This window comes from Hetaerina americana, unplaced genomic scaffold (assembly GCF_022747635.1).
Source record: "Hetaerina americana unplaced genomic scaffold, ioHetAmer1.1.p SCAF_14, whole genome shotgun sequence".
NCBI classification, from domain to species: Eukaryota; Metazoa; Arthropoda; class Insecta; order Odonata; family Calopterygidae; genus Hetaerina; species Hetaerina americana.
The window spans coordinates 5,253,301-5,280,126 of record NW_027286514.1 but is presented as its reverse complement, the minus strand read 5'-3'; the positions used below and the strand labels follow the sequence as shown (position 1 = coordinate 5,280,126).

The window sequence follows — 26,826 nt, the reverse complement described above, 5'->3', positions numbered from 1 at the left end:
TGCAAGGAGTAAATACTTATTGTTTTTAATTTACGAAAGCGTTTGAAATCACATTTATTTTTTCTTCACAATAGACTCTATTAATACGGCATTATATTTATTATTTTAGATATATTTTTCTGAGCCATATTTTCTCAGTATTGCGTTTGCTTTCGATATCGTCTTGGATGAACATTCACGTTATGCAAGCATCATCATCTTGCATCAGGTAGTCGGGTATATCCATAGGTATTTGCCTAATTTTAATTATAAAATACATTGTGATATTGAGAGCTCAAAATCTTCAGGTTATTTTTGTCATCTTATGTAATGATATTCGCACGCAAAATTATACATGTCACTTAATTCGTCAAATTCAAATAATATGCAATGCAAATTAATCATGACCTCCGTTTGCTCGCTTATCAAGATTATTTCACTTTCATTCTTCGCATAGCTTTCTTCGAACCATTCCATCGAATTTATAACCGGAGGGCACGAGTTCGATACCCTGTGATGCCTCTGAGCTTGCCCAATCCGTTATCTTCAACTGTGTGATTTTCTGGTGCCAAATCTCCCCGGGAAATCATAGATGGCACAGTAAATAAGAAATTGGTCCCTCTATTACCCTGATGTGTGACTTTCACACGCCGTTGTGTTTTTGTAGTTGTTGAGCTCTACCCTCACCTATTACAAAGTAAATTTATACTGTATTTGAATTGTATTTTTGTTCTTTTCTGCAGGAGAACTGCACAGAATTCGAGACAACCCTAATCGCTCAATGCGATGCCCTGATTGCTGCCGTGGAAAATAGGAAGAGACAACTCCTAGAGTTTCTGCGGACAGAGAGAGAGGCGAAGCAGCGAACCCTGAGGGACCAGGTATCCACAGTCACCTGCCGCCTGCAGCACACCACCGGACTGATTCAATTCTGCATTGAGGCACTCAAAGAGACTGACTCCGCTGCTTTTCTACAGGTAAAGAACAACGCTGTATAGTTGCTGATTGTAATGGTTTTCCAATTGATTGAAGAGCCATTCCAAGGTTCTATAGCGCCGTTGTCATTTTGGGGTTTTTGGGGTCTATTCCATTTTCCTCAAATAGTCTGGAATCGAACGATAGGATAGAATGCAAATGACCTCATTCTTGGAGGCAATTAAAAAACAACTTACAATAGGTGAGAGCAATAATTTACCTTCTCTCCAAACGTCTTCACCACAGTATATATCAGAAATTGATGTTACTCTGACAAGGGCATTTAATAGAACAAAATAGCACAAATGAAATGAAATAAAAAACCTATAATTTCACTCACACTTTATTTAGAACACCACCTAGGTTTCAAAGTTGGAGGTCATCATCAAATTTGATGCTGATCTGATGACGACGTCCAACTTCCAACTCTAAATTCGTTTTCTAAGTTCTCTCTAAGTTCTAAATAAAATGTGTGTAGAATTATAAAGTTACTTATTTCATTTCAATATGTTGTGTGAATTCCATGAAGTTAAGCCGGAGATCGCAAATTTCAAAATAGAACAACCTAAGAGTTGCGCAGATAGTAGTTTTCTCGTCAAGCTTTGAATTCAATCATAAATCAATCAATTCCAAGTTAATCAACGTAAACACCCGTTTTATTTATTGTTGGCAGGGTTGACCATCCCCGTAAGTGAGTCCGAATCGCCAATCTAGCATTATATGCTACCAATCAGGCTAAAATACCACAATTCACAGGAAAACTAGCGATATAAAACGTTGCTCATAGAATAATATGGGAAATTTATTAAAATGTCTTCACTTTTGAAATTTTTGGCCCTAAAACTTCAAAAGAGTTACCATTTATGCCGTTGATTGCAATAAATCATGTCGATTGAGGAGAAATTGATTTTATGTAACCACACCAAGTTTAAAACTTAAAAAGATGTATGACTTTTTTCACACCAAACCCTCTTTTAATGAATTCATTTCAAGAAGTTGAGGAGACAAATCCTCACTGATTTCTTTGACCTTCTTTTGTTGCGATATAAAGCCGCACGTGTCAATGAACTGTATCCATAATTCGAAACTTTTCCCCTCTGACACGTTTGCTTTTGATGATTTACTGCAAACTCTCAGGAAGCAGCGTCTTTCTCCCCAGTGTTTTTCCGCGCCCTAGGTATGAAAAAGTTGCAGCAATTTTTCCCTTGAGAATAGAGAACAAAGTAGAAGTGAGCGCGAATTCATTTCTTTCTCACCCTTTCGGCGAGAAATGAATGTTTGTTTTCCATTCTCCGAAACATCAACTCGTCGTCCCGACCTCCCCTTAGATTAATTGCGCGTGAAATTGACTCAAACTTTGACCTCAATTAAAAGTGATCGATGGAAGCGTGGGGGAGGGGGTTGTGTGGCGGGATCGAGGTCTGATTGAATTGGGTCACAAAGTGGGGTGGGGGGAAGGGGAAGGAGCGATGGAAAAAATACGGCATGACGGGCGATGCACGTTTGTGAGGGCTTCTTCCATCCCCGTGTATTCCGAAGTGGGAGACTTTTATTTCCCGTGATCCTCTGAGCACCCGGCGCCCTCATTTCCGCGCCCGCGCACTTGGGGCTTCAATCGCAAACTCTAGAGATTGAGCGAAATTAAAGCACTTAAGACTTCTTTAGCGAGCGATCCTAACTCTTTCAAGTATTATTAAAACAAATTTGTCGCATCCGAAACCTCAAATAGAGGTTTCGGATGTGACAAATTATTTGTTAGAGGAAATTGTAACACATTGGCATATTGCCAAGTGGTAACTCATTCAATGCAAATTCATTCTTGAATTTTCATGTAAATCTTTTGAACATTTTCTAAAATATATATACATTGCTTGGGAAGGGCTCGAATAGTTGTGCAGTTAGACTGTTCCAGTCAATGATTGTTTTGTGGAGAAATGAAAATTTTCATAGTAGTAGTTTTTTTCCACCCGGCATTTAAATATGTATTAATGGTCATTTCTCCCTATAAAGTTAGCATTTTTTACAACCTTCCATTATTCTCCCCGAGCTTCATTCCCCTGAAGTATGTGAAATATTCCATATGGTGTACCTCTCTTGCTCCTAATTTGTAAAGACTACCAGTCCAGTAGTGTCAACATTTCTGTCTAACACTCTTCATCCTCTTGGACTTCCCCGCTACATGTCTGGCAGCCTTACTTTGTACTTTCTCCAATTTTACAGTATGTCCTTCTTCATATGAAATGTCATTGACTAAATATGTTGATAAGCATATATATATATATATATATATATATATATATATATATATATATATATATATATATATATATATATATACATACATACATACATGTAAAGTAAACCAGAGCAGTATAATTTTAATATTTAAGTCCTTATTTGGCAAAATCTCCATGAAAAAGTAATCTTATTCACCAGCCCCATAAACTTCTGTGTTAAAACAAAGTATTACACCAGGTACAGCGTCTGAATGATAAACAAAACGGTTGCCCTGACACTATAACGCATCACTTACTCAGAGCTCGTGAAGTAGGGTCAATTAAGAGCGAGGTCTTCGGTCGAGAGATGTTTCCTCCTCTCCGATGGGCTCCTTCATTATCCTGTTTCTCTCTCTATCTCTCGCACCTCTCTCTCCCTCGAGGAAGATAAATCATTTATTGATTACCCTCTCTTCCCTGTGGAGATCTGTGCCTTGTATTTTTCTCTAAGCTCTCATTTGTACATAATATATTCCCTTGAGTCGCCGTTAATTTGTCGCTGTTTTCCTGGAGTTGACGCAAATATTTTTTCAGCTTTTGTTCACTGCCAAAATAAATTATTGAGTGCGAATTTAGTCAAATAATGTGCGCTTTAATATAGACGGAGATTTTCATTTGGTATTTTTGCTGTCCCCACTTTCCGTTGAAGCCGCTATCAATTGTCCGCCAGGAACCGAAGGATTTTTGTGGAAATCAAATTTAAAGGAGACAAAAGTAAATCTATTTCTTCCAAAATTAATTCCATGGACTTACCTAGGTAGTTATTCCACTGATTTCAATGTTCATTCACTCAAGATCTTCGAGTATCAATTGACTGATCTTTCCATTCAATACATGCCTTGATTACCTTTTTAACCTTCCGCCACGAACGGCGCATGAAATTTCACTCGAACATTTGATACAGGATGGCATGATCTTAAACATGTAATCAATTAGGGCCAGGACTGAATTGAGCGATATCGAAGGGAGAAGCCCAAAATAAAATCAAGGGATGTATCAAAAATGAAGATAACTGAGGGTCCATCTATCTACATCTACATAATATCCCGCAAACGCATGCATGCACAATCACAATCATAACGCCTCTATACAATAATAAGTTTGACCATGCACTGGAAGAAAGTTAATCTCACGAAAGAAGGTACTTATATGCAACAGTATTCAATGACATGATATCTTAAAATCATGCAGGAGCAGAGTCTACCTTGCTAAAGGCTTATTGAAGGTCTATTTAACATGCTTGTAGGATATCGACAAAATGTGTACCCTAACAATACTAACTCTCTCATTTGCGCCTGTGGTCATATCCTATTTGGCTCTATAATGTACGAAGAAAAAGCGACATTTTTAATCCATCCGTTCTACTATCTCTTTGAGTGTACGTGCGTCATCTGATTTATTACAATAAGTCTGGGCTTGTAATAGGCCTTTAACTTCCTTAGATAAGCGACCTGTCTAAAATTTACGCCGGAAATTTTACTTGTATTTCAACCTACGGTCAAATAGTTGCTCCCATCCAAGTCCTTCTAAAAGTGCCGTGACACTGCTACGTTGTTCATTACCACATTTCACTAACCTAGCTGCTCTACGTGCAACTCGATTACTCTGGGTTAATTTTCGTGAAAATGATTCGTGAACTTCACAATTGGTGCTGTTAAACATGATAAAGTCTGCATTGTACAGCTAAAACTTTACTAGGCCATGGAAACATATATGCATGTTTCAGCCATGGTAATTGCGATGTCAAATATTCAAGCATATTCCTTTTACTACTAAGAATACGTCTCATCTTAAATCGAAAATAAACCAGCTCTCACGAACAAAGCTGCTTGAAGGTGTTCTAGGAACGATTTTTTACCTCGCTATAATGTTCCAAACGCTTCAACCTTTCCGGAACATTTTTTTTCAAATAAATAACTACTTGAAGGCAGTTTTGAAGTAGTTTGCATATTATTGGTTCATTTAGATTTTTGAAATTTAGAAGAAATAATTAAAACTGGCACTAAAAAAACCAAACGAATGCGAAAGATAAAGATCTTGTAAGGCCACTTGTATCACGTGAAGTGAATAAAGTACTTTGCGGATGAAACACACGCATAGAAGCGACCTAGGTATTTTTGGATAGCAATGTCGACCTGTTTAGTTGCAAAAAATCCATTGCCCGACTGATTAACATTAAGTAAGATACCAACCTCTACGATACAGTCACTGTATAGTTTAATAAACTCACAGAACTAAGCCTGTAAATCTTCAGTACCACAGCGAGGATTATATCAGTCACAATTTATTTTACGGTGAGATTTGATGTTCCCGTGACCTTGTTTCGTGGGTGAAATTTTCGTTGCTTCGTAAAAATATGTCTTGGTAACGAAACGAAAACATATTGTTATTATTTGTTTCTGTCGTAAGCGATATTTGCTCTGCCAATGAGCCGTAGATGTTCTGGGTAGCAGTAATTAATATACCAGACGAGATTCAAAAGAGGTCGTATACATTTATTTATGATCTCGTTAGAATTTGGTATTTGCGTGCGTATCAATTATATTTTTTTTCCTAAATCAAATCATTCATTTTTCTAATGAACTTTCTTGTACGGTCTTCCCACGAGTCGGAGTTTTAGTTTATTTCTGGACGTCAAACTTGCGCTTACATCATATTTCCGGCTTTATAATCTGCTAATTCCATACTTTGAATTGATTGTGAGACCGTTAGTTGCCGTCATCATATACCTTAGGTCTTTTTGATGTTTTCCTTTTTCACGTGGAAGCAGCCTTCATCAGCAGGAGAAAAAATGAATTGTGCGCCTAATGTATTATCATCTTTCTTTTGTGTGGGGCGTGGAATCTTGAATATGTATCCCTAATTCTTCTCCCTCGCGGGGCTCTCCCATCTCCTTCCCAAACCCCCTCCCACTGCCACGCGAGTCATGCCGGAACAGTGAATGCAGTTTGCTTGAGGAGCAAGTCAACTCCTTCTGAGGAACCGGAAGTAAGCAACTCCGCCGAGTTATTTCATAATTAAAAGGAAAAAGGGGAGCAAATATGGAGATCGCAGTGCATCGGCTTCTTGCGGTCCTTTATTGCGGAAATAATTGTGGATAAGAAAAGAGCGGGGAGTGAATGTGGCTCACTCTCGGCCGTTGAAGGAGGAATTAATTGCTCTCGTTTCCTTCCTCGAGTCCGCAATTAAATCGCTAGTCTCCTGCGACTGCACGTTCGCCGCCCGGGCGCTTCCTCCTCGACACGGCGTTTCGCTTTAAAGGCGTCGACTAACATAGTCAACGGCGAACTGTTGAAACTTGACGCCTGTGAAAGCAGAGCGTCACGCAAGCAACGTATTATTTTTTTAAGGATCTTCGCTGCACGCTTCTGCGTTTCTCCTCGCGTCTTTGGGCAAATTAATGTACACATTTAAAGTCTTCCAGGTATTTTCAAAACTGTGGCCTGATTACCTATCCGTCCAGTTTGTGTATGTCCGTGTATATATATATATATATATATATATATATATATATATATATATATATATATATATATATATATATATATATATATATATATATATATATATATATATATATATATACATATACCTGTATACACTGATTTAATGTGAAGTTTATTCTGAGCTAATCAAATTTTCCGGCCAACGATTTCATTAATTAATATTTGTCCGTAATTAATTACGAAATGATTATCCGTTAAATGAAAGAAAAATGTACTTTTCCTTAGAATCTATTTCTTTTAGTACGACGCCTTTCAACATGAAACGTTATCATCAGGTGCAAATATGTAGTGAAATGCGTGTAATGTATAGTGGGTGTAATTTGAAGCTCAAAATGGATTGGATATTTCGTAGGAACCAGTGACCAACTGGAGGTAAAATTGTCTCATAATACTGAGGGAGAGATGAACGAGGAAGGGTGAATGATAAGAAATCAGGAGGGGTGGTATAATGTGGGGAAGGAGGTTAAGGTCAGTGAGGGGAGATGAGACGATAATGAGGTGATTCAAGGGAGGGGGTTGAGTTTGTGGTTGTGTATCACATTCAAATGTCCAGAGAGTAATATGGAGGGATGTGGGAAAATTTGTTCATTGCCATGGGTTACACTTGAGCCGGGTGAAGTTCTTATGATTTCCATCTGTTTCAGGGAATTCCAATTTCAGATCCTTTTAGTACGTTTTCTCTTTCATTTGATGGATATAAAAAGCATCTACGAAGCGAACCGATCCTGGAAGGTTTATGCGGAATGAAAAATTGCATATGCAAGCTCGGTAATATGAAGTGAATGTGTTGATGGCAGAAGATTATTTTTACGGCGTATCTTTCTCTTTTTTCCACATACAAGAAATATTTTGGAAAAAGAATGAACAGGAATGGGACTCAAGCGGTTAATTCATTAATTTGTTCCTTTTGATCTTAAACCATATGACCCCATAGGGATGCCAAACATATAGGACGCTTCGTAGGACGCGAAACGTGTGAGGTGACGTTTGAAGGAAAGGTTTGTGAAAAGGGAAGGAAAGGAAATTGAACCCCACAGCTTGGAACCTCTGTGAGGTCTTCTTTCGAGCATTTTTTTTGTAAGGACTTTTTTTATTCACTTCGCTTGCATATGACCCCATATTGGCTTTTCCCGCTACACCGCACTCCTCTCCGACCTCAAGGAACGACATAAAACAAGGAAAGGTTCCCGGCCAGCCGCTTTGTGCCTTTTAAATCCTTCCTCGTACATTTCTATGGCGGCCTGTGACCACCGGTAGACTTTTCAAAAGTATGGTGTGTGGGGAATATTTTCAGAGAAAACTTCGACTTACGTCACGAGAAGAATCTTAAATTTGAAGAGAGTTGAGAAGAAAATATTGGTGTTGGATTCACGGTCGTCAATGGAAACTGAGACGCGACCTCATGTTGTAAAGCCAAATTACTTTTCTCCTTGGTTGTGGCTAGGAGTTAACGTGGTGAATGTGCAAAGGTTTTCCACCAAAGGATCCATAAACAGATGAGTTTTGAGTTTTAGCTTTCAATTTTACGACGTCAGATCAGGCTACTCAGAAAGAGCATGTGAATTTCTTGTAAAACCGAATTGCATATGTGATCGGAAAGAGCAGCAAAATAAACGGCAACCTAATAAATTGGGGGAGACCAGGGTAAGTCGCTACAAAGATTACTTGATGATTTTATAATACATTTGACAAAAAATATACACGCATCGACTATGAATAATGTTTTTTAAAGTTAATTTGTGTAATGGTCTTATTTATTATTTTGACAGACAACGTTCACATAGTTTCAATTTTTTGTTAGGCGTGTGTGTGAGTTAAAGGAAAAAAGTTATAAAATTGGTAAACATTTTCAATTTTAAATGACAAGTTTTTAGAAAATCTTTTTAAATATAAAAAGATAATTTCATTCAAACTCACGGAAAAAAGCCGGACGAATTTTTGCTAGTTATGTCAGGGGAAACCCCAAGAGTTTTTGGAGACATTTGTAGAATGTTAAGAGCGAATAGAGATCAGGACTGCAATTGAGATATTCCAGACTGTGATAGATTGGAAAATGTTAGGTAAGCGAGTGGGAAAGATGGAAAGAAAAGAAATTTAGGAAGTGTAGTTCTGTGCACAGGTCTGAAGAATGATTTCGTACAATAAAAATTGTAAAATAGTGTACAAAAGCGGTATACTTACATGTATATTCCTCGTGCAATACAGCGTTGCTTAAATGATTTTAGGATTCAAGTAAAGCATGCCTGAGGTCGAAATATTACAATTATAACTAAGCAGCAACAAAACTGATATTTACGAAAATGATAGCAATAATTTAAATAAGCATATTTAATTGATTGCCTACTAGGCAAATAGTTACACTATTCGTATAAAAAATCAAGTGTATTTCAACATGTAAGACAAACGTGTCAGCAGCGTTTCAATATAATGTTTCTGGTAGTTTAAAAAAACATGGTGAAATCAAAAATGACGTATCAGGGAGTTGTCACTTCTGGTTTTATCTGCTGAAGTCAAAAGCTAATCTGTTTTATTGAAAGCATTAAATCTGCGATTCATTGCGAATCGTTATTAATACTTGCATTGTATCCACTGTATCCGATAAAAATATAAACCCCCCACACCCATGAGACCCCCGTGGATAATTTCCATAAAGTTTAATAATAATGGCTGAAGCATATGCAGGATATCTCAAAACGGTTATTCCAGTACAATCTTGACAGTTTTTTTCTTGAATAAGAACGTTAGCCTTAAATAAATTTTGATAAGGTAATACTGAAGGACAAACTAGTATTTCCGCATTTGAAAATGTATAAAATAATGGCAACGAATTGAAACTTGAGCTTACGATATTCCAAGCAAAGCAAACCAGTTCCATCTTTCGCAGATTATATTAGAAAAATAGTATGTTTGAAAGTAAACAGTACTTATACCTTTACGCCTTAGGCGTCGACGATAAACGTGTCCCATCCCTCCCCACCCCTCCCCTGAATGCAATGATATGCGCATAAAATCAAGGCGAAAATGCTTTCCAGTGCGTTCCCGTGACCCAAGGCTAAATGCATGTACAAACAAAGGAAAACCCTTTCTCTGCACGGAATAAAACAAAAACGCTTCCTACGTAGTTTTTATGTGGATTATATTTGAAGAATAAAAAAAATAATATCGTGAGGCGTAGCAGCGCACCGTTCCGAATACCGACGCGGACTCTGAAAGAGGCGTGGGTGGATGCAGACGTGGCGGAGGTGACCGAGGGACAGAAATAGAGTTTTGTTTGGTCAGGGGGATACATTGTTACCGCACCAGCGAAGGAGTCCTTTTTACAACACCACCCCCTCCCCCGGCCACTTCTCCTCACGTCGCCGGAAGCTTTAAAGGGGGAATGCCTGTAGTAATGAAAGAAGAGAGACTGCAGGTCAGAACTCAAAAGGGTTCTCATGAGGAGAGAGAGAGAGAGGTGAGTAAAAAGGGGTTTCAAAATTGACCCCTGCCTCCCGCAGAGCACACACACTCTCTCTCTCCCTCTAGGTATCTTGAGGGTATGGGGTGGGCTGAGGGGGAGAGAGGAAGGATATGAGTGAGGTAGAGGTAAGGGTCTTGGTCGCGCCAAAGACGACCCCCGGGGGTCAGTCGAGGGATTGCAGGTGAGGAAGCCGGTGTTATAAGGGTGTGTTTGGAGGGTGGAACGGTTGGGGGGGGGGAGTGGGAAAAAGGTATGAGGGGAGAAACAAGGGTGGTAGCTACGTCTCTACCCCTCCCTTGCGCTTGTCAACGGCTCCACTCGCGAGGTCAAACGGAGGAAGTCTTGGAACTATTTTTCTCTCTTTCTCATTAAATCCGATGAAGAGTTAAGACAGTGAGGTCACCAAGGTGGCCTCGGGCCATATCTTTCTTCCTTCAGCGGTCTCCCCTTCGCTTTGTGAGCGGCCCGCCATCGACGGGAATGGTTTTAATTCCGCACCCCCTTTATTTTCTTCCGGTTGGAATGGGAAGTCACGCCTTTCCATTTTGAGTGTATTTTCAGTCAAGCCCGCTACTACACACCTCGTAAGTGAACTTCATTTGAGTCGCGGGGTATTTGGGGTGAGCAATGTGGGATGCCCCGAACCAGTAAACACCCCTTTCTATTTTATCACCTTTAATATGCATGTATTGTAAAAGTTATGAATTTTTTACATCAAGGTAGTAAGTTACCAGTTCATAATTTCAAAATTGCCCTCTCCGAGTGCAACTACGCAGACTATAGCTGCTATACTAATTATCCTGTTAGGGTGGCACCAATTTTAGGAAGTTAACCCCGAAATTATTTGCGGGGACTCGGGTCAATTTAGCTAAGCCACTTTGTTCAAGCGTGCGTGGCAAAAGAATGTTGGGAGACGTGTATTCGATGGAAAATTACGACAAGTTGGCGAATCGTTGCAAGTTAGTGGAGGGATACTGTAAAATAATGGCGTTCTGTTTTGCTAAAATCGGAGATGCATCCGGTAAAACTGTTAGTTGAGCCCGTCAAGAAATGCTCTAAATACAGGTAATACAATACATAGAGTTCTCTGTCAGCCATCCAGCTATTATATCAGATACCCATTGCCTACCGACGAGATATACGTATGTACAATATGCAATGGGTATTTATGCGTTAAATGAGTTGTAGCTTCTATTTTAATATTTTATGATATGATTACATGATTAGTTACGAAAGTCGAAATAATATATTTTTTTATAAGATTTAACTAATGTAAATTACATATTTATGTGTGTGTGTGTATATATATATATATATATATAGCTATATATATATATATATATATATATATATATATAGCTATATATATATATATATATATATATATATATATATATATATATATATATATATATATATATATATATATATATTCGTGTCTCCCGAAACCCCTCTGTGATGCATTACTCTGCTGCCTATTTGCTTAAAGTGTAGTCATACGACTGAACCCAACCACTTATGGACTTAGAATTTAACGGTAAAATAGCCTAATTAATGTAATAAAGTGGGGTAGTTCATTTAGTTACAATTGACGGATGGACGTGAATGTACTCGATGGGGGAAGTCGAACTGGAAGCCGTGTACGAGTGGGGAAGGGAGACAGGCGGTGGGGCACATTTACGGACTCAAAGAGAATGGGTGACAGTCGTCCTCTTTAAATTATCTGTGGTAATGAATACCTATATTAAGTCTCCGAGAATTTTAATTTTATCGGACAATGTAATTGCCTCGAGCAGTGTGTGCGAGTAACAAAATTAATAAGCACCCGACGATTCAATTCAAAAAGAATTGCTGGAACATCAGGGAGAATTCGTGCCTCCTTTATTTTTAATTGGTAGTATTTCATTTCTTTCTCCTCGACATATGTGCGTGGTTTTATGCCTCCCATTTTCCTCCCTCCGGTATCCGGGAATAAAGGAGCAGTGCACCGCTATCAACGTGCGTAATTGCATGACCGCCCCACATCCTTAGGACACGCCTTCACCGCCCCAGTGAGTTTCAGTGAGAGGGTTAGTATCCCCTGGCCGCTCGCGGGGAAATGAGGTATTTTGGCGAGCCCTCGATCCACAAGGCTTGAGGCTGGGGTGGGGGGACAGGGGGCAATGAAAAGGACCAGAAAAAAGTGAAGGGGAGGGGGAAAAGTATACGCGCCTAAATATTTCGGCTGGCTACCGGGGGAGTGTGTTTTGAGGGGCTGCAGAGGGGGTAGGTTGAGAAATCCATTCCATCTCTTCAGGGCAACCTTTCCCCACCCCCTTGCGTTTCTTCCTTTGACGGGAGAACGAGCCTGCTCCCCCAGTTTGGCCCTCTCCTCCCTCCTACCTTCCTGTTCCTCCCTTCCTCCCTCACCCTCACTCTATGCAATGCCACCACTTCTCCTTCCTTTCGGTGGCTGAAGTTCCCCCTTTTGTTTGCCTCTCTCCCCCACACCCATCCAACCTCCCTACCCTTCCCCCCGACCCTTAAACCCTTGGTACCCTGACAGGAGGTGGGGAAGAGAGGAGGATAGTCAAGTGCAGCAGGGTTCTATCCAGTGCACGGCGGAGGGAGAAAACTTCCACCCCTCTTTCTCTCTCTTCTCCCCTCCGACACCAACCTCTCTCGCTTTTTTTCCCGTCCAACCCAGCCCCCTGCTTCTCCCCCCGTGTTCCCCCATTAAATGCGAGTCTCATGCGCTCCCCTGCGTTCGGTTTTGGCTGAAGATCTCCTCACCACCCCCCCCACCCTTTCCCAAACCACCTCCGTCTGTCTTCCGCTCTCTCTTTCGCATTTCGTGCTCACCCGTGTTCCCCACCCGCTAAAGTTTGCCCACAACCATCCTGAGGGAAGACAGGGGGTCGCGAGGAGTGAGCCCGGTGGTAGGGGTTCCTCCTTGAGCTCAACTTCCCCTCCATTGCGAGCGTGCAATTTCCTTCATCCCCTCAAGTCACCTCTCTCCCTTCAACCCCCTTTCACTTCCTTTTCCGCACGTCCGCAGCACGCGAGCGGGAGCGGGTGGACCTCTCTCGCAGAACGTATCCATACGGAAGGCTCCCACGACGACCCGCCGGTATTATTTCCCCCGCTCGGGGACCTTCCACCTCGACTGTCGCCCGCCCTCTCTCCTGCCCACGACAAAATGGTTCGGGAGGGTTGTCGGAATGGATACGCAAAATATTTCCTCCTGCTCCTCTCCCCAAAGAGACCCTCTCCTTCCCCGGCCCTCTTTCCACCAGCCTCCCTCCGATACCCCGTTCCTTTATGGCAGTACGCCGCAGGGGGTGATCGGGGTGAGGGAGTCCATCCCCCTCCCACATCCCCTTCGCTCCCACACTCCTCCTCCGCCACCGCAGGCAATACTGGCCCTGTCGGGTCGGGGATAACGCTCCGCGAGACTTCCCCCGAGCTGTCCGGAACAATTTCATCCCCCCCCCCCGTGTCTCCGCTCTTCCCACCACCTCCCCCTCCCTCCACCACGCTTCGTTCAAAAGGAGGAGTCGAGGCGGAAGTGAACTTGCTCCCCCCAAGGGTTTTAATCGGCCGTTTTGGATAGGAGGATGGTGGGAGTGATTTTTTTTAAATATTCTGAAAAAAATTAAGGAAACTGAAATTTCACCCTCTTTATTATTTATAGGACTTGATTTTGTACGAAAATGTCAGTGCGGTTGGTTAGTGAGTGATGGGCATTGTTGTTTCATACCCCCGTTTTTTGAAGGCGAGTTGTGTTTTCATTCACTCACGCCAAGAGCCAATGTAAAAATAGTCGGCCAAACTTCCATGATTCACTAATGTTGCTTAGTGTTGTAAGCATTAATCCCAAAATTTTGATTCTTATAATTATTAACATTCATTTTTACAAGTTTTGGGTGTGCACAAACATTCTAAGTAACTCAGATGACGGCGATGGACATGATGGCGATGCGGAGCAGTTGAACCCTTCCCGCAACTTTCCACAACATTTGACTCTGTTTACTTTTCTAAATGCACACCCCATGCCAGTAACCTTCGAATATCTTTAAAGATGATAAGACTGCCGATAATCATTTGGATTATTGTTATTCAAGTACCGATTGTAAAATGTCTTTACGTATCCACTTCCATGAATAATGTGAACCTCAAAGTTTAAATCGAAAAATACAGGTAGTTATTCCATCCATATGGTATGAAGTTGGACCCGTTCTGTATCAATAAACTTATATAGAAAATAAGCTTTCTTAATAAAACAGTTTTCAGTCGATTTGGCTTGTTGTATGTTGTATCATATGCCTCATATAAGGGAAGATACTTCTTCAGAAGCATCAAAATAACATACCACGACTTTATAACAATGCTTTCACAGTCTGTTCAATTCTTATAGATCGTGGAGGTTATTTTCAAAGAGAGTTGAGAATATGGGATGGCCGATACAAATTCAAATGACGAAATTTTACGAGTTCCCTTGATTTTCAACGTACATAATGGCTAGAATAATATATATGGCTTACGAGAAACGGGGTGGCCATGCGCCTGAAAAATCTGGAAGTTGCTTGGTTTTTGAAAGTCTGGAAAACGTGGATTTGTTTCGGAAAATTGAAAAAAATTTCGGAAATGTTTTTTTTTTCGAGCACAGGGAAACCTTGTATTTATTTTCCGGCAAATTAGTTAAAACTTCATCGCTGTTTTGGGGAGCGTTTCCCTCTTATGTTTTCCATTCCCTGTTTATGTAAAATCCGCGGGAAATTTTCAAAGCGGCATTGGTCCATGGTTGTAACAACCAGAGGGAAATTTTATTAATTTTACTTTCAGGTTCATTGTCTTCGTGAAATAGTCATTTTATGAAAATACTTTTTTTATGCCCCTATGTAATTTACAAATTGCGGTTAAGACAATCAGGAAAAATGTCAAATTTTGGTTTGGTATACATCAAAATCTTCTTAAATTTTTTCCGAAGACCTTTTTCAAAAATCCTTTTCCTAAATGTGTGGACACCCTGTGAAAGTTTTGCTTTGGGTTCTCGAGAAAGTTGCAAAACTGTTCTATGCAGTATGTTTTCTCAGATAGCGTGAATCCGCTTTAAAGTGTTCAATGGCTGTAGCACATGGCTGTTCTGCTAACTTTCTCCCTTCATACTTCCGTCTCCCTCTTTGGCGTAGCGGGAGTGTGAGGAGCGGCAGGCGGAGAGTTTCCTCTTCCCTTTTTAGAGGCACTCTCGCTGGGCTTGTGTGTACGTGTTGACCAAAGGCTCTCCATAACTCGGAACGTCGAGTGGAAAGACAAGTCAATGGTGGGCATCGTATTACCATATCCTATTGTACTGGAGTATGTATAATGTACTGCTCGCTGGAGGACCTAAGACATCCATACGTTTCCAAACCACCCCTATCGTCTTGCTGTGGGAATCCAATATCTCATTTATAATGGGGAACTGCTGGATCTGTTCTCTTGAAGATGAGAGTGACGTGAAGGATGCTTTTAACTGGATCATGATTACTCTATTGCGAGGGGGACAGAGGTAAAAGAGAGACGTCGTCAAGCCTTGTCATCTTAGGACGAACGAACGGTATCGAGCGCGGGAGTTTGGTGAAACCATAACGAAGCGGGAAATTTAATTTTTTTTCAGATAATTGCTCTAAATGAATGTCACAATTGGCGACGGAAACCCCGTTATAGGATGACTTCCCCTTCTTTAGGAGCGAACGTTCTCACTTTTAATACATTTTATTTTTCAGTTTTTACTTAGCTGCAGTTAAAAAAATTGTCATCAAGTCAAAGTATCTTCTTCTTAACCGAAGGCTTTAAAGCCTTTCTTTTCCAGTTAATTTTTCAGATGGTGCTGACGAGGTTTCCATCCATCCTAGTTCTCTTTTTTTCATATCTTGGATACTCATCCTAATTGCGTGCTCCAATACTGCGTACAAACACGCCGTATTTTACCGATTTTATCTTATGTCTTGCTCTGTCTTTGCTCTCTCGCGCAGATATTATTCATATACACCGTCTGGTTGGTCCTGCTTCTAACATTTGATATTTTGTTTCCCTGGTGGACTCGAGGGAGTCCTTAAGTCCGGTCAGCGCTGGACTCACGGATGTTTTCGATGAGGAGTCACGTTATTCTACCCCGGGGGTGTTTGAGCTGACGAATTTTTCCTTCAGGTTCATCGTTTTCTTGATATAGTTAAAGAGACTAGACATATGCTTATTATAGATAAATCTGTATGAAGTGGTTTTATTATAGGTTGGTTGTCGTAATCTGGCTCATTATTTTTCCTTCATATTGTAAATGTATGAAATTCACATGACAATTGCTTCTCCGAGTATTCATTGGGTGAAGGGGAAAAGGGCCGAGGTGCTAATAGTTTAAATTTGCCTTTCGACGTCATGTTTACGTACAAGATGCTCTAAAACGTGAAGCGGCTAAAATCAAGCGTTAGATCAAATGGGAAAATATATCATCATCATCTTTAGCATTTCAACTTTAATAGTGAATTACTACAGCCCTCGATTCTTCTCAAATTAGAGTTGATATCCCTTGCTAGCTTCTCTGTTTTTAACGCCTTGATTTTACCTTTGTTCTTCTCTCTTGGTCCTCCTCGTGGGATTTTCCCTTCAATTTAACCTTCATTTACGTTTCTATGTGATCCATTTATGCCTCATGATGTGTTCAATCCATCCAGTTCTTCTTTACTGTGGAGTACTCTCAATTGGTCCTTTTCTCCTCCTCTATATACTTCCTCGTTACTCATTTATTATGTCCACATAATCTTCAGCATTCTCCTCCCGCACTTTTTTCAAAGGCGTATATTCTTCACTGGTTCACTTTTCCTATATTCCATGTCTCTGATTCGTAGATTTCCATGCTATAAGCGAACGTTTTTTCGGACTGCTTCCTTAGGAAAACTTTTTTTAGTGAAATTACCGCCACATGTGTTCATGTTCTTGTTAGTTCATGTTATTCTTCTGTTCAAAAAGCCTTTGATGTGCCCATTACGCTTTGCAATTTATCATCATATAGCAACGGTCGAATCGGAAAGAACTTAAATAATCTAATAAGATAGTTTACACTTCATTTTCCGATGGGTGTTAACTTTCATCCGTAAAAAATGCCTGTAAGCCGAAAGTGTGACTCGAAAATATTACCAATATTATTTCTAAACTCGTGAAAAACTTTCTCGCTTCATGAGAAAGATTATGAGTGGATCTAACAGGGCTGGAATCTACTTATTTAAATGGGTGCTAATTGGGTAGGCTCCTCATGACGCGTAGTTGTCGTTAATTGCATATTTTAATTAAAACATACGTCATCTTTATTACTTGCAATTTCAAATTGGCCGATGTATCCTTATTTTGAGTAACTATTTCGCTAATTATTAGACTTAGGGTACTTTTCGTACTTTATTTTTTAGCAGTCTAATAAGATTTATCATTCCAATTTGTGGGTATTTTGACACGCTGTATTTCTCTACAGTTTTTACATTTTGTCATTTCCACGTCAACACACAGGTATTGGTATGGTATCAGGTGTGATTTCTTCCCCGGCCAAATGCTCTGGACTGGAGATAATTAAGGTCGATATTAGTAACCCCATTGGGAACAACGACCCATATCCCGCCGCCGAAACTAAATTATGTGGAAGGGCATCATGAAAATAGTCGGCCGGAGCTGATTTCAGCCCCCATCCCCCTTCCCGAATGTCTCCCGTAATTCCATTCATGTGCGACCCAACGTCGACGCGGGTGGGGAGGGGGGGACGCGGACTTCCTTCCCAGCTTCTCGCCGAGACATCACCCGCCCCCGAGATGGCGAGGGTTTTGGGGACGTTGGCGAGAAATCGCCGCGTTCCTCTCACCCGCAAGCGTCCCAACTACCCGCCGCCAGATAACTGCAACTCAGCCCACTATTCCCACGCCATTAAGCCAGCCATTAGCCCCACCATTTCCTCCGACGTGGACATAAATTCCCTTCCGTTTAAAACCTTTACCCGGCGTAACCGAATCGTAAAACCAATCCTTCTATGACCATAAAGCATTCGCGGAGAAGGCAGGGCGGAGCGCGACTTGGCCCTGCCCCCTTCCCCCCTCTTTCCCCTCCTCCTTACAACCTCCCTCTCTCTCGCACAAACACATCCCTTCACTCCCTCTATCTCTCTATTCTCCCTCCCAACGTTCACCTCCGACTCACTTACACGAGGGCAGTATGTGCGGAGCCGATGGGGTCGTCAACAGGTCAGGAAAAGGGAGTTATGTCAGCAGAAAAGGTCAAATAAAGGGGTTGTTGTCTGTTGTCGGCGTGAGGTTAGGAGCACGAGGTGGCCAAGGGAGGGTTATGGTGGTACATTTTACTGTTGCTTGGTCATAAATGGTTACAACTTTGATTATTACGTGCCAGCCTTAATCTGGAAGAGAAATGTCGGCATTATACTTTCGAGCGACCTAATGCGTATTCCCTTAGAGCTGCAGAAAAAAATAATGAGAGACAGACGTTAGGTGCACTCTACTTTGCTCTCAATGAATGCGTGCTGGACTGAATTCATGGGCCCCACTGTAAACTATTCCTTTTATACAAAAATAGAATTTGTCGAGCATAATGGCCGTTGAACAGAATGCTGATAGAAAAATGATTACAGCTTTTTCTGTTATAATTTACAATTATAAGTAATGCTATGTGGATATAGTTTTGAACATAATAGTTGCTGTAGCTTAATCATAATATATTTTTTGTAGGTTGGAACAGTTTCATTGAGTTAGTGTGTTGAAATACGATACCTTTATTTTAAAATTTTCAGATCGATCACAACGAAGCATTACTATAAAATATTAGCTTAATTTATTATGTTAGAGAGTACATATACGCACCAGCACTTTATTTATTTATCGACTTAATTGGGCGAGGTTGAGACCTATAGTCCCTTCTTCCACCTAACCCTTGCATTACAGGCATTACATAGACCAGACATACAACCAAGCCCGAGGTGGAGGTTAATCCACCTAGGCGGGAATCGAACCCGCGTACTCTGGGTTGGTAGGCGACGACGTTACCCCGCCGCCACCGGGGCCGGCTTTAAAGTTAAATGTAACGATTGGGAAGAAGAGATATTATAGTAACCGTGCTCTGATCTGCCATTTGGATTCTCCTAATAATCGTCTGTCAGAACCGAAAGTCTCGTTAGAACATCATCAGTTAAAATTTTCTTTGTATTTTTATGTAGGGTACTTAGTAGTCTCTCAATAACTATGAGACAGTTATTAAATCAGGCTCTAGACTTGAATATTTGTTTTCCGAGTGACATTGTAACCTTCTAAAACAACTAGCCGAATGGTTAACATGAAGTCAGTAGTGTAATGTTAGTCAGATATGTCCTTTAATACTGTCTATACTTTGATATTGTCAGTGATTTAATTATATCAGCATTCTCTTAGGCTGCTGCCTTAAAACTTGCAAACTAATCTAAAGCTCTCAAATTTATTGAATGTTTTTGCAATAAAATTTTTATAAATAATGATCATAGAGTAATGATAATTAAATCTTGGTGGTGAAGACAAGAACTTTGAAAACATCTATAATATTAAATTTAAGAGCTCACGGGAAGGGTACTTAAAATAGACTGCTGACGAACATTTTGTATTTGTTGCTAATGGTTCGCTTTTTCTTATATTCATCATCCAGGATATATTTTGTTATATTCTTTACATTTATATCATTCTGAGTTTGGGATATGATAGCAACAGTTTTTTTCATATTCCTATATTAGAATTATAAAAGCAAGGGTATCCTTAATATTTAAAAATTATCGCTGCAAATAGCGGACAAGTTTCACTTAAAATGACCGTGGAATTAAAATCCCAGATTAAGATTCAGTTCCGGAAATAATCGATCAATTTTCGCTTTGCGTCTTGAACGTATGAAACACGGGAATAAGTCAGAGAAAGTAATCACTTGCTGTTTGGAGAATATGAAACTAGAAGGGAACTGGGAAAGATTAATAATTTTTTTCTGAAAAAAACAATAAAATGAAGTGCCTATTTCTGAAATACGAGAGGAATTGTGCTGATAAAATTGCTGCCCTCTACCAGTAATTCTATGAAAAGTTGAATGTTTGCATTACTTATGTAACTTTGTGATGATACTCAATTTGCTGTTATAAATTATATGTTGCATATTATGCAGAATGTTATTCAATGAGGCTGCATAAAAATTATGAGTGCCCGAGTCATGCGGCGTTTGGATCGTCGGAGTGCCAATATTTGACGGTCGCTCCTCGATGCAATTTTCACGCGGAAAATATAACTAATCTGAAAGACCCGCCAGGAAAATTCGCACAATTGAGAACCACAGAAACTCTGATATTTTTAAGCCTTCAATGTATCGACACAAAACAATTCGAATGGCCAGAATCATTTTCTCTGGTGTGGCAGTCGTGGAGATATCTTTGCACGCCAGCCATTGGCAAGAAAACTTTTGAGGGCTGCTCCGTAGGAATCTTTGAAATCCGAAAGAGCACCTGGAAATTTTAAACGTTACCAGAGGTGACCTCTTTTGACACATACCTGTACACACACCGTCGCAGACCACCCACTCGCACACCATAGACACAAGTCCCAACCCCTTACTCGGCCACAGTGATATTATATGCATGTATGTGTGTATATATATATATATATATATATATGTATGTGTTTATATATATATATATATATATATATATATATATATATATATATATATATATATATGTGTGTGTGTGTGTGTGTATATATATATTTGTGGGTCGCGGTAGTCCAGGGGCTAGAGCGTTGGACTACTGACCGGAGGGTCCCGGGTTCGATTCGCGCGCAAGTCTCTCTGGGGCACCCGCAGCTCCACCCAAGCTATGTAAATCGGGTACCAGATCTTCCTGAGAAACCTTAACCGGCCACAGGGAAAGGAACTGGCCCCCACTACCCTGATGTGTGAATTTCATTCGCCGTCGGGCTTAGGACTGGGTGAACTCTACCATCACCTTCCAAACCGACCTCTGGGTTGATTACTGTGTTTATGGTGTGTGTATATATATATATATATATATATATATATATATATATATATATATATATATATGTATGTGTGTGTGTGTGTGTGTGTGTGTGGGTGTGCGCGTACACACACACACAACGTGTATGTGTGTTTGGGAGTGTGTGTGTTCTTATTCCTTTTTCCTCCGCGCTCCATTTCTCCAACGTGTCCCAAGAGCTCATTCCACTTCCTCCCCTCCTTTCGCGTGCCCCTCCTCTCCCCCACTCTCACCTCCCCCCGGTGGAAGGCTCCTTGGGGTCCCCCGCAACCCCTCTCCCTCTCGTTGGCCACCACTGCATCTCCTCCCACCCCCTCTATTTTTTTGTGCTACACCCCCTTGTTCTTCTTTTTCCTCCGCCTCCCATCTCTAATGAAATTCCGTGGAGCCATTTCTCCTTGCTTTCATTTTTATTCCGCGTTATTGCTTGCGGCCGAGGTATGAGAGGAGAAAGGAGCAGAGAGAGAGTGAGGAAAAATGGAAGAGAAACGGGAAAATGAAGGAGGGAAGGAGGAGGAACGTATGGAGAATAGGAGGGCCATGGAAATAGAGAGGTGTGGTTGGGGGAAAAACAAGGCGCTATCCTAGGGAGAAAATTTCATTGCACACTGATTATGGAGAGGGGAACACAAAGGAAGCGAAACTTGGAAGTCACTGACGCTCGTGAGGCCACAGCTATTTCAAATAATATGGAAGCACTAGAGAATGCATTACAGGTAAAAAAAATAACTGAAACCTGCTAGTTATCTGTAGTGAGTTCCTAGGGCAGACATAAAGAATGTACCCAATGTTTGGAGCTTATTTAAGTGGACGCATAGTTCAGAATTATTCTGCTTAAATATGCGTCTATAGGGAAGGAAGAGTAAGTCGTAAAATAACGTGGGCCAACCTCCAGTATAAAAGTATAAGTAACATATAAGTTTTAACCTAGAAATCTAAGAACAAATAGTTGGATATTTTACTTATTTGGTATTAAAAATGAAATATATATTATGGAAATGCTACAATAATTAAATTAGGCTGATCATTATCCGATTTCCACGAGGATTCAAAAGATTTTTAATTGAAAGGAAAATATTTGCATCAACCGGAAATAAAAATCGCTATTTAATTCACGGTGGCGTCCTAATACAGTTTTAATGTCGAAGGGCTTAAAAATAAACTAGATGATCCTGCGAATCACATACAATGGAACAAATTTACCGCAGTCATGAGTGCAGGTCTTAAAGGGCATGAGTTCAAAATCACCGTTCAAACGCAATGGTGTTTGCCTTTGGCAAATTCAAAGATAGGAAGAGAAATACCTAAACATGAGCTTTAGTCGAGGAAGACTGTAGCCAAACAGGCCAGATCATTTGATTGGAAATCAATTTGAAACCCGATTTCGAATCCCATTCTAAGCGAGTGATGTTTCCACTGCTGTTATCTTCATATTTGCATTGAAATGGTTGGAAAACATTCTTTAGTGACTCAATCAATGACGGACAAAGGAGTGTTTTGCGGTGAGAAAATATTTTGAATTGGTACAACGATTCACTTATTTATTCGAATTCCTATAGTACTGAGATTTGACTGCCTCCATTTTTCCCTATCCAATTCTAAGACTCTTCATGCCCACACCTTTAGTTTTTCCTTTTGCGAATGACGATCTAGATAGCTCTCTGTAGACTCTCTTGTAGTAGGTCGCTCTTACCTGACGAGTGGTGGGTACGAGAGAGGGCGTAGGGGCAGGGAGTTCACCCTGCAAGTGGTGCTAGGGAAAGCCGTCAGTGGGATAGGAAACTTAGTGATAGGGGGGAGGGTTTATATCCCTGTTGAACCGAGGGAATCGGACTCGACATTACGGAATAATGCAAATGTGGCATATATATATATATTTATTTATTTATTTATTTATTTATTATATAGAGGGGTTTGTTGGGATAAATCCTACGAAGGCAGGAAAAGTGGATGAAGGGAATATTGACCGGCAGTGGGATGTTGAAGACTGTGATAGAGGGGAGAATGTTGGGGGGAAGGAACAGGATAGCGATGTTGGACGGGATGAAGGGAGGAAGAAAGTACTCAGAGATGAAGAGGGACCTGATATTGAGTAGGATGATGGATTTTGTGTTCTTTTAGGAGTAATAAAACGTTTGTTTGGTAGCTGTGTCCATCCAAAAACCTACTTTAACCGGTAGATTACCTTAAAAAAAAATATATATATATATATCTATATATATAAAGGAGAGTGTTTGTTTGTATGTATGTAATTTGTTTACTTTTTGCTGCCATAGAAACAGCATTTTTCCAACTATGCCAGCAGGATACTTTTGCAAGAACACTATTGTATTCAGAATTGCCAAGATATTATACGTGGAATACATCAAGGAAAGTCTTTTGTAGAAGAAAAATGGGCAACTTTGATCCTGAGAGTAATATTTATTCATGTGACGCATTGGGCCGAGTCTACACAGTCCATCCTAACAACGCCGAATGTTATTTTTTAAGAATGCTTCTACATACCATTAGAGGACCTCGCTCATTTGCCAAATTAAGAACGGTAAACGGAGAAATATGTGAGACATTGAGAGAAGCTTGCCAGAATTTAGGGTTGCTAGAAGGAGATCAACACTGGGATGACTCACTGCGAGAGGCCAGTTTGATTTCTCTTCCAGGACAAATCCGAATTTTGTTTGCCATCATAATAACCTCCTGTAATCCATCTAACCCAAAAACAATATGGGAAAAATATAAAGAATCAATGAGTGAGGATATACTGGCTAAAGTTCGAAGTGAAAATCCTACATTGGATATTACGTTTAACTCCGACATTTTTAATAGAACTTTGATTATTTTGGAGGAAAAGTGTATCACCATGGTTAACAAGACTTGAGTGGAACTCGGTCTTTTTGCACCTGTACAAGATCAACAGGGTGTATTTTATCCAGATTATATACGTGAAACTAGCTACAATGTCTTAGACTTAGAAGCATACATCGCGGATAAAAAGCCACTTCTTAATGAAGATCAGAAATTCGCGTACGAAACAGTAATGGATCAAGTAGATAAACAAGAAGGAGGTATCATTTTTCTTGATACTGCTGGTGGCACGGGAAAAACATTTTTGATTAATTTAGTTCTCGCTGAAATCAGGGTTCATGGAGAAATTGCTCTAGCCGTTGCATCTTCAGGTATTGCAGCGACATTAATGGAAGGAGGGAGAACAGCCCACTCTGCCCTTAAGTTGCCCCTTAATATTTTCCGACAAGAAAATCCCAAATGTCATATAAATAAAACAAGCGGCCAGGCACAAGTTCTTATAGAATGTAAATTGATAGTATGGGGTGAGTGTACGATGGCTCATAAAAAATCTCTTGAGGCCCTCAACGCAACACTTCAAGATCTTAGAGGAAACTGCAGTTTAATGGGAGGAGCTCTGGTACTCCTGTGTGGAGACTTCCGTCAAACTCTGCCTGTCATTCCAAAATCGACTCCAGCCGATGAAATTTATGCCTGTTTAAAACATTCTGTTCTATGGAATCATGTCGAAGAAATTAGCCTTAAACAAAACATGCGAATCCTCTTAAGAGATGGGAATGCTCAAAATTTTGCAAATAAACTTTTGGAGATTGGAGAAGATAGATTAGTTATTGAAGCATCTGGTATGATAAAATTGTCATCAGATTTATGTGTATCGGTGAAAACTGTCCGCGATATGATACGAGTAGTCTATTCTAACGTTAATCAAAATTATAAAAATTTAGAATGGTTGCGAGAAAGAGCCATTCTTGCTCCTAAGAACGATTATGTTAATGAAATTAACAAGGAGATACTAGCCATGCTGCCAGGAGACGTGATTGAATATAAATCGGTTGATACCATAGTGGATGCTGACGAAGCCGTCAATTATCCAACGAAATTCCTAAATTCACTTGATCCAGCTGGATTGCCACAACATTGCCTAATACTTAAAGTAGGATCTCCAATCATTTTATTGCGAAATTTAGATCCACCAAAACTCTGCAATGGGACACGATTGTGTGTGACAAAATTAATGAAAAATATAATCCAGGCAGTCATTTTAACTGGAAAAGGTGAAATAATTTTTATTCCACGGATACCTCTAATCCCAACTGATCTTCCCTTCAACTTTAAAAGATTACAGTTTCCAGTCTGGCTAGCTTTTTCAATTACCATTGATAAATCACAGGGACAGTCTTTAAAGTTTTGTGGTTTTGATCTAAGATCGCCATGTTTTAGCCACGGGCAACTTTATGTTGCTTGCTCCAGAGTAGGTTTATTTATTTATCTAAAAATTTATATATTCTTTCTCTTGGATATGAAACAAAAAATGTAGTTTATAAACAGGTGTTAAATAAAAAAGATTCTTAAATTTGTATGAAGTAGTGTATTATTGTACTTTATAATTTGTTGTTTTCATTTATGTAGTATATTTATATTATTGTTTCTCCCTAACCCGTGCAAAGCCGGGCATTCAGCTAGTATATATATATATATATATATATATATATATATATATATATATATATATATATATATATATATATATATACATATAGTATCTTGGACTCGTAATTAAGATACATCCTAAGGCGTCATATAACCCACGTGATGTATGATTTAGGACATTTATTATTAGCGGACGCATCGCCATAATGACTCCAAAACACAAAATATTCTACACCTACGTCGTACCCTGGAAGCCACCTTTAGACGAGTGGCAGGAGGTCACAAGTTTTCAGTAACCAAATGGATAAGTGCTCGAGGTTTGAAGTTCGAAACTAGGTTTATCCTCCGGGGTGTCTCTACTCTTTGTTTAGATTCGTTTTCTATGTGATCGTAATCATACGAGAAATGAAAGAGTCCTTGAATCTATTGGTAACTCAGTCAGTCTTTCTTGTCTTATCCAAATGCTCCAATTCACCAATGTAATGAAGAGCCATAATGACTTCTTATTGCTGATAAGTTAAATCTAGTCCCCTCTTCCCTTCTCGTCTCGCTTCGTACTTGAGGGAGTCCCATCTTAATGCCTGTATTAACAGCATTATGCTCGCTTTCCTAGCGGAACATATTTTACAAACATTGTGGTCCCTCTTTTCACCTTTTCATTCTTTAATGAATTTCTTCTCCGACGGGTCATAAATGCTTTCCGCGTATTCCACGTGTGGCATCGCCAGTTCAAAGTACAATACCTCTTGACACCTTTCCCTTACTTGCTCATCATTACTTCCCGCCCCTAGTTGAATGAATTCAAGTCTCTTCAAGTCAACTCTTCGAGTCTTCCTAAAGTGCTCGCTCTATGATAGGATTCTTTTGAACGAGACGCCCAAACACCGTTTTCCCATCAAATACTGTTTTTCGGCCTGGCCAATTTTGTACACGGTGCTGAGTTTCTCATTTCTTTATTTCTAAAAAGTCATTATTTTGAAATTTTAAATATTTAATTCTGAGCCCCATTCCTTATACCAATTCAAAATAGTTTTTAACTTGCGGGAGAGTGGTCGGTGATCGACTGGCTGTATGATCTCTCATTAGTTATTGACCATTTCCACCACATTACGC

At 40.0% G+C, this 26,826-nt stretch overlaps 1 protein-coding gene across 1 annotated transcript in view; it reads left to right on the top strand.

Moving 5' to 3' along the window:
- The window catches only part of Trim9 (E3 ubiquitin-protein ligase Trim9), a 195,908-nt gene that overhangs the window by 100,676 nt on the left and 68,406 nt on the right, over positions 1–26,826 (top strand). Inside the window, exon 3 of the mRNA XM_071583583.1 lies at positions 723–956. Coding sequence (XP_071439684.1) covers positions 723–956 — 234 coding nt within the window. The remainder of the gene's footprint in view (positions 1–722; positions 957–26,826) is intronic.